Source organism: Leucopleurus acutus (assembly GCF_964270905.1).
Source record: "Leucopleurus acutus genome assembly, chromosome: 19".
Lineage (NCBI taxonomy): Eukaryota > Metazoa > Chordata > Mammalia > Artiodactyla > Delphinidae > Leucopleurus > Leucopleurus acutus.
In genome coordinates this window covers 460,859-469,955 of record NC_139161.1, presented here as the reverse complement: position 1 = coordinate 469,955, position 9,097 = coordinate 460,859, and the positions used below count along the sequence as shown (strand labels likewise).

Genomic DNA, 9,097 nt, shown 5'->3' with positions numbered 1-9,097 from the left:
CGTGTCGCAGTTGTTTTGCTATCGTTTCCTATTTTTCCGGCCTGTGAGCTCCGACAGAGCCTCTGATTCCTTTGCTTCTGCTGTGGCAGCGAGCACGGGGCCCACACGCGTAGGTGCTTTGTGAGATACTTGTAACCACATCGGGGCTGAGCTGTCCGCTCCACCTCCCAGCCCACTGCCGGGGGAATGGCCGGGTTTGCGGGGAGTGGGGAGCCGGGGAGGGCTGGCTGTTCTGCATTTCATCTTTTCCTTCTCTGTCAAAGCCAGTGCAGGAGGGACTGGCGTGCGTGAAGCCCCTGTGCCCTCCAGCCTGGCGGACGGGAGCCTTTGCCTCCAAGTGTTCCCAGGCCTCCAGGACGCCAGCGTAGGGTTCAGTCTGCAGATCAGGCAACCCTCCCGGGGTCAGGGCGGGGCTCCTGCTGTGGAGTCCAGGCCGGGCTGTCCCTCCTTCTTGCAAAGAGCACCCGTTTTCCTCCCCTTCCCCCCTCTCCCCTCCTACAGAAAGCTCAGACTCCACAGAGCGATCAAGCCTCCAGGCTTGAGTGTGTCTTCCGTCCCCTTTCAGCAGCTGAGCCAGGATCCCCCTGTGCCTCGGCTGAGATGTGACACCAGGCCTTGGGGAAGGCTTCCAGGCCCCGGATGCCACCCTCTTCCAGAAATAGCGCTGCCCACCTCCCAACAGCCCCACTGGGTGACCCTCTCCTGGGCTGTCATCACATCCTGGGCTTTCCCCGCCACAGCCATTACTACGATGGACTGTAGTCACCTGTTTGCTTGGCAGACTTTAGCAGGTATACAGCTCACTTGAATCTTGTTAAAATTCAGATTCTGACTTACAAAGTTGGAGGGGCCTGAGACTCTGCATTCCTAACGAGTTCCCAGGTGATGCCAAGGCTGCTGGCCCACGGATGACACTCTGAGTAGCAAAGAGCCGTTGTTCTCAACTTGGGCCGCGACTAGCCTCGCAGGGAGCACAGCGGTACCACGGCCCCTATATGAGCCCAGCTGCACCAAAATCTCTCGGGGTGGCACCTGGGCACTCAGGACTTCTGGATGCTCCCTGGGTGGCTCTAGGTTCCAGGCAGAGTTCAGAAGCCCTGAGCTGGGCTGTGGGCTCCTTGGGGTGGCATCTTACCCCTCACTTATTCCCAGCTCCGTCTCCGAGCCTGGACTGGCTGGGCAGGTGTGGCAGGTGTTCTCATGGCTCACCTTATGTAGACACTTAGCCTCACTCTGGCTGGTTCAGAGCCAGCTCCGGCCAATACCATGTGTTGGGCAGACAAGAGTCAGACGGCTTCTGATGAGGTGGGCTCAGGAGGCCCGTTGAACTTGGACTGTGGTGTGGCTTCTTTAGCGGGGTGGACCCAGATCTACAACTGATTGGAATCCTTGCGGAAGACACCTTCCCAAGAAGCCTCTCTGCCGCCTGCCGCGTCCCCTCTGGGTCCCGCTGCTCCCTGCCAGGTGTCCTTGGGCCTCAGAGTCCTTCTCGACACGGAGGAGCCCACCAGGCAGACTTCAGGCCTCCATCCCTCCTCCCTGCTCCCACATCCTTGGGCGGGTCTCCCCCACAGACCCATCAAGCTGCATTTTCATTGCTTTGGGGGTGGGGGGCGCTTTGTCTTGCAGAAGGGAACTCTTCAAGGGCAAGGATGGGGTCACATTCATCCTTTTGTCTCCACGTTGGGTACAGTGGGTTGCTGAATGAATGAATGAATGAATGGTGTTATCCAGCAAGGGGGACTCCCAGAGAGGACAAGGGGGCCCCTCGCAGTGGCCTGTCAGGAAAGCTGTGCGTTCCTGATGGGGGGAGGGAGGTGGCATGTCTGTCACCCATGGCCTGACTTCCAGGGAGCCGGCCCACTGGTCTTCATTCATCCATTCAGCCTGGCTGGGGTGACTTTAGTTGCCGCCCAGGGCCCCTCCTCGGAGCCGTGGCCACGACTGCCGGCTCACCCGCTGTCCTGCCGCCAGAGCCCACTCCCTGCTGGTGGCATCGCGGCCGCAGGCCCCCGCGGGATTGTCCAGGAAGATGGGTGCCTGCAGGAGGAAGGCCCTGACCCTGCTGAGCAGTGTCTTTGCCGTGTGCGGCCTGGGCCTGCTGGGCATCGCGGTCAGCACGGACCACTGGCTGTACCTGGAGGAGGGCGTGGTCCTGCCCCAGAACCAGAGCACCGAGACCAAGATGTCCCTGCACTCAGGCCTGTGGAGGGTCTGCTTCCTCGCAGGTAAGGGCGCCCAGGGCTTGGGACAGCCCTGCCCCCAGAGAGGAGCAGCCGCCATCTCACACCCCCTGGGGAAGCGACGTCCCTGCTGGAAGGAGGCTGGTCACTGCGGACGATGCTCATGAGCTCTGGGCCTGCTCCCTCCAGTGGCCAGGATCCACTCCAAGCTCAAGGCCTGAGTCTCCCTGTCCACTTGGGCAAGTCCTCTCACCCCCGGGACCTGGGTCTTCCCACCTGGAAGATGCCCGTGGCCCCGCTGTCGCCACACCACCCACCCCCGGCTGAGAGAGGCGGCCTCAGCTCCCTGAGTCCTCCGTCGCAGTGCCTCCCCCTTGACTCTGCAAGGCAGGCCCTGTTATCACGTCCGCCTCACAGATGAGGGCAGGAAGATGCAGGGAGGTGAAGCTCCGGCACAGTCATGTTCTGGTGAGGGCCCTCTTCCCTCCTTCTCCCTGTGTCCTCATGGGGCAGCACAGGGAGAGGGAGCTCCGCGGGGTCTCTTTTAGAAGGGCACTAATCCCATTCATGAGGGCTTCACCCTTGTGACCTGAGCATGAGGATGGGAAATTCTTAGCACTTTCTCTGTTCCTATGTCTGTGAAATGGCAGGGAGAAAATGCAGGTGCAGGTCTTTGCAACTCTGCCAGATGGTGCAGGCCTTGATCCTGCCCATCAGGGCCTCCTGCCCACTTGCTAGGGCTTCTCTGGAACCCTTGGAGTTGCTACTCCAAGGGCTCTGTCCTTTATCCCTTCATCATGACCCGGAACCAGGCTGCACGAGAAGAGCCTCTCTGTGCCCCGTGAGTCTGGTCAGAAACACCACAGTGGGGTCATGGAGCCTTTCTTGGAGGGCTCTGTAACCCATGTGTGCACGGGACACAGGGAACACTTGTTCCTCCCAGCCTCACGGTAGGGCTTTGGTGGTTGGCGCCCACCCGTATTTAGCAGGGAGGACCGTGGAGGCCTGGCCTCCCCGTGACGTGTTGAGTCTACTTTGGGAATGGCACCCAACACTGACCTCACCTCCCAGTGCCCAGACTGTGTGGCATCCATCTCTGCTTAAATCTGAAGCAGAGTTTGAAGTCACCAGGGTCTGGTTGCCGAAGTGGTCGACAAGGCTTTGGGGGTTCTGCTCCGTGATACCCACACTGGGGCACCTAAGCCAACCACACGCCATCCTTGGTGGAGTCTGTCCCAAAGCCGCAAGATGGCCACCGGCCACCTGACTCTCCCTTGAGTCTGCAGGGATCGCTCTTCATGCAGCTCTCAGTGCTTCTCTGGGAAAGATGTGATGTCAGGACGGGTGTCCACCTCTGCTGTGGGCCACCAGCTGGGGACAGGGCCCCCTAGGGTTTGAATCCAGCCCAGGTGTAAACATCCTAGAAGCACTGGGAATACCATTTGAATGTGTTAACTTCAAATCCGTGTTCAGAAGGACCCAGGGTGTACGTAAGTGGCTCTTGTCTCCGTAGGTGAGGAGCGGGGACGCTGCTTCACCATAGAGTATGTGATGCCCGTGAGCACCCAGCTCGCCTCCGAGTCCACGGTCAACGTGCTCAGTAGGTGCCTCCGACTTCCCAGCCTGGGCCACGGGCTGGACAGGGCAGAGCAGGGCAGAGGGAAGAGGCAGGGTGACTGCTTGTTTCTCAAGAGCCGATGCCCTGAGACTCAGATGCTTGTGCTGGCTGAGCTCACAGAGCTCGCTCTGCCAGCTACTTATCCAGGGTGGTGACAGGTTGCTAGAGTCTCCCATTGCTGTGACCCTGGCAAGTGAGAGGGCATCCATACCCAGTGACTTCCTCTGTTTGGGATGCTCTAACAAAATAGCGCAGGCAAGGCAACCTAGAAGCCACAGAAATTTGTTTCTCTCAGCTCTGGAGATTAGAAGTCCAAGATCAAGGCGCCAGCACGGTCACGTTCTGGTGAGGGCCCTCTTCCTGCCTTCTCACTGTGTCCTCATATGGTGGCAGAGGCGAGGGTGCTCTGGGTGTGTGTGTGGGGGGGGGGGTCTCTTTCATAAGGGCAATAATCCCTTTCATGAGGGCCCCACCCTCGTGACCTAAGCACCTCCCAAAGGCCCCACCTCTTATACCATCACCTTGGGTGTTAGGTTTAGCAAGTGAATTTTGGTGGGGGGGCGGGGGACACAGACGTTCACACCATAGTACCCAGGGAACTGAACCAGGCTCTCTGGCCCCCAGCGAGACTGACATCATGGCCTTGGCCTCACCAGAGCTGGTTCAGACCCATGTGAACCTGCAGCACAGTTCTGAGTCAGCATAGGCCCTGAAGGCTAAGGGCCAAGGAACGAAAGCCCACCGAGGAGGGGATGGAGCCCGGGCTGCTCAGGCAGGGCGGGGCTTGGGGACCAGCTGGTGTACACGGCCAGGAACACTTGACTCGGGAAGGTGAGCACTGAGTGAGGCTACTGGAGGGTGACGGCATCCTTCCATCCCCTCGGTCAGAAATGATTCGCTCGGCCACGCCGTTCCCCCTGGTCAGCCTCTTCTTCATGTTCATTGGCTTCATCCTGAGCAACATTGGACACGTCCGTCCCCACAGGACAATCCTGGCCTTTGTCTCCGGCATCTTCTTTATCCTCTCTGGTAAGTGGTACCGTTTTCGCTCGTGCACTCTGCACTTCTGACATCTGATCCCTAAACCACTCTGCTCTGGGAAGCTCTGGTCCCAGCTGCGGGTCAGCCCCTGCACAGGACCCGCCGCGTCAGTGGCTCGAGCACAGCTGAGTCCGAGCTGGAGGAGGGTTCTGAGGACCCGGGCCCGTCCATCACCTCTGGAGGAGCAGTGACCTGACAGCTCCCCCTGGGCAGAGCTGGGATGAGAACCCAGGGTCCTCCTCATGCCATACCATCACTGACGCTTTCCCCTAGTTCCCACTGGTGATGAGTATTCCTTTTTCCTTTTGAGGGCTATGTCTTTGTGTGTGTACATGAAAGAAATACGATCTGCCTTTGGAATGACGGCCTCTTCATCTGCCATCCCTCAGCCATCCTCTAGAGACCCCCTACGCCCTACCCTGGGCTACCCAGGCCCCTTCAGCATGGATCTGTCCTCCTGGACCAACCCCAGACTGTACTCGATCATTCACTCTTTCTCTCGTTTATTCATGTGCTGACTCATCCACCCATGTATCTCCCAGGCCTTATCACTGGGAGCTGGGATCTCTACCTACAGAAAGGGCAGTGTCTTAGGGGACATAAACAAGTGGGCAGGAAACGTGGACCCTGCCTGACAAGGGCTCTGACAGCGTCAGCAAGTACTGTTATGGGGGCCAAGGGCAGCGGCGGAAACTCAGACCAGGAGCTGGTCAGGGACGGCCGCCAGGAGCGGGCGAGATGGAGAGTGAGTAGGAATTAGGTAGAGTGTGAGGTTGGGGTGGGCGGAAGGGAGCCTGGAGGGAAGAGAGAGGATGGAGGCCAGGGGACACTAAGCTCAGTCGTGACTTGTGGCGGCAGGAGCGTCAGGAGGATGTGGTGAGAGGTGGGGGCGGCAGCTGAGGTCGCCTGGTCGGGTACTGTGTGAGAAGCCTCGGGAGGATTTTAAGCCGAGGAAGGACATGACCAGATTCGGATTTTAGGATAATTCTTCTGGAGAGTGAGGGGAGGAAGGAAGCAAGACACGGGGCAGGGAGAGCAGGCGAGAGGCTACTTCAGTTGTGCAGGAGGGAGGGGCTGGGGAGGGGCTGGCAGCGGGGAAGAGAGAAGGGAGAGGCTCCTGGACACCTGGGAGGTAAGCTCAGTAGGACGAGGCCTGGGCTTCAGGGGAGGAGCCGAGGGCCAGCACGGGCTCTGCTCAGGCCCTGGGTGGGCGGTGCACTGCGTCCCTCATCCACAGGTCACAGGAGAAGCAGCAGATTTGGAGCCAAGGTCATGAACGTAGAGTGGGAAATGCAAAGTTTGAGGTGCCGATGTGACAGCTGGAAGCAGCGCCCAGATGGCTACTAGGAGTCAGGGTTTGGGGATCCTGGGAGTAGAGACACCAAAGGTGCAGGCGGAGCTGTCGGCCTAGGGACTAGGGGAGGGAATCAGACGTGGAGGAGATTACTGCAGGGGGTGTGCAGAGTGAGCGGGAAGAAAAGGTGGCAAATGAAGGGCGGCTCTTTCTCCCCTTCAGGGTGTCCTCTGCGTTTTCATGAGCACCTTTTCTTAATGCATCGAGCGAAAGGCACGGCTCTCAGGGCATGGACTGTAGATGCCCTGAGCCCTGGATTTGTTGATAAGAGAGGGGATACAGATGGAAGATGGGTAGGTGGATGGCCTGAGTAATGGATGGATGGATGGATGGAAGGATGGATGGATGGATGGAAGGACGGATGGATGGATGGATGGAAGGATGGATGGATTGGTGGATGGACGGATGGATGGATGGATGGATGGACGGATGGATGGATGGATGGATGGATGGATGGACGGACGGACGGACGGATGGATGGACGGACGGACGGATGGATGGATGGACGGACGGATGGATGGATGGACAGATGGAAAGAAAAGATGAACAGCTGCCAGCACCAGGCATTCTTGTTGCCGCCCAACTTCCAAGCCACTTTAGGTTCCTTTTCCCAACATTGTCTTGTCAATATAGCTTGGGAGCCAGGTGGCAGTCAGAACACTAGATGCCCAAGAGCTTTTCTTTCTTTCTCCTTCCTTCCATCCATCCATCCTTCCATCCATCCATCCATCCTTCCATCCATCCATCCTTCCATCCATCCTTCCATCCTTCCATCCATCTAACAAATGTTCATTGAGCACCTGCAGTGTCCTCAGCCCACCCTCTGCACCATGATGTTTCCACCTAGTCCAAGAGATACAGACCCAGGTTAAGCTCTTTCTGTCTATCAACTTCACAACAGTCAAGGCCACACAGCAGCTTCAAAGCACCTGAGGTTTTTCAGCGGTGGGCAGCAGGACCAGAGATCTCAGACTGAGCTTGGCCACATGAAGTGTCTTAATGACAGCAACAGACAGGGTTCCCTTGGCCAGCCTCATTCCAGTGTGAGTTAAGTGCCAAGAAGGCCTGAATCATGCTTGCTCTCCTGTAGCATTCGCCCTTCAGGATGCCCCAGCCTAATCATGTGAATGGAATTAAAGCTGAGCAGCTCAAAACACAGGAATTAATTGCGTCCTGTTGCAGTTGCAGTCGCTGACTGGCGAGACCGATGCTCCGTCGGTCGTTTGCACAGTGGCGGGAGGAGTTTAGGCAGCGCTGGCCCCCGGATGCAACGCTTGCCAGAGCCTGGCCCATCTCTCTTTGCCTCTCCTGCCTAACGATCTCAGTAACTGGCCGCACCCAGGGGCAGGTGGGCTGCACAGAGCCACAGTTACAAGACCATCTATCCAGGCTCTGGAGGCCCTGGCTATCTCCGCCAGGGGAGCCTGTGGTATGCCTCAGTTCAGCGGAAGACACTTGCTAAAGTCAGCGGTTCACACCCTGAGTTCACATGAGCCTTGCCTGGGGAGCACTCAGGACGACACGGTGCCAGGCGCCAGCCCAGGCCACGTGACTCAGAAGGTCCGGGTATGGGGCTCATGGGACGCACATCTAACAGGTGGTTCCGGTGGGGGCGGGCGGTGAGAACCCTCGGGCTCACCGTGGCTCGGGAGGTGGCTGGACAGAAGCTTTCTCGCCTGCAGCCGTCCGCTTTCTAGAAGGTAATGGTCTAAACAGGGCCTTCAGGAGGAGGGCTCCTGCCGTCCTTGAACTCCAGAGTGGGGTCATGGTCACCCAAGGCCGAGGCCTTCTCCCTGAACCCCGAGGGGAGGCGGTGCCCCATCGGCGGCTCCCCGGCTTCCTTGCCGAGCGCCCCTGCCCCCTGCAGGCCTCTCGCTGGTGGTGGGCCTGGTGCTGTACATCTCCAGCATCAACGATGAGGTGCTCAACAGGACCAAGGATGCGGAGACCTACTTCACCTACAAGTACGGATGGTCCTTTGCCTTCGCCGCCATCTCCTTCCTCTTAACGGAGGTAAACCCTCCCCGCAGGCGGGGCGGGGCGGGGTGCTGCCCCGGGAGGGGGCGGAGGAGGAGGCCACGCCCACCTGGACCCACCGCTCCCCCGCCCTTAACTCCCGGGCCCCGCCCCGCGCCCGCCTTCGGCCCCCCTCGTGCTGTGCTCCCGCGGCTGCGTCCACGGCCAGGCCCCGAGCACGAGCTCCCCCTGCCTGCAGAGTGCGGGGGTGATGGCCGTGTACCTGTTCATGAAGAGGTGCACCGCCGAGGACGTGTACAGGCCTCACCCCGGCTTCTACCGCCCGCGTCTGAGCAACTGCTCCGATCACTCGGGCCAGTTCCTGCACCCGGACGCCTGGGCGCGAGGCCGCAGCCCGTCCGACATCTCCAGCGACGTCTCCCTGCAGATGAACAGCAGCTACCCAGCCCTGCTCAAGTGCCCCGACTACCGCCAGGTGTCTTCCTCCCCCTGCTGAGTCCCCGCCCCGGACTGCCGTGCCCAGACAGCCTTCCCTGCCCCCGCTGCCCTTGGTCTACGGCCCGGCTGTCCCCGTGCTTAGCTGTTTTCACCTGACCCGTGTCCCCTCCCTGCTCGCCCAGAGGAGCTCCTGCAGCCCAGGGTGGGTGTCGGGAGTCTGGCGCCAGCGAGCGGATGATGGGTTGAGAGCTGGGAGTCCCCGCGCCTCTTGAGTGCCAGTCATTGGGCGCTCTCCTTCCCTGGGAGGGATGGGCCTTCCAGCTCTGTCTTCCCCGCCGCACCCTACGTCATGGACCCAGGCCAAGGCCAGCTCTGCGATGCCAGGTTCCTTCCAGAGACCCAGCTGGACTTGGGAGCTTGCCAACTGGCCTGGCCCTCGCGTCGTGATCTGGGCTATGGGGCCGGGAGGTGGCTCTGATCCGGAGC

At 59.7% G+C, this 9,097-nt stretch overlaps 1 protein-coding gene across 1 annotated transcript; it reads left to right on the top strand.

Annotated features, from left to right (window-relative positions):
• Positions 1-2,032: 2,032 nt before the first annotated feature.
• CACNG5 (calcium voltage-gated channel auxiliary subunit gamma 5) lies at positions 2,033-8,669 on the top strand (the record flags this gene model as incomplete). Its single annotated transcript, XM_082860655.1, has 5 exons — positions 2,033-2,228; positions 3,697-3,783; positions 4,690-4,830; positions 8,064-8,209; positions 8,412-8,669. 5 exons carry the CDS (start codon positions 2,033-2,035, stop codon positions 8,667-8,669), a joined length of 828 nt encoding a protein of 275 aa, XP_082716781.1.
• Positions 8,670-9,097: the final 428 nt, after the last annotated feature.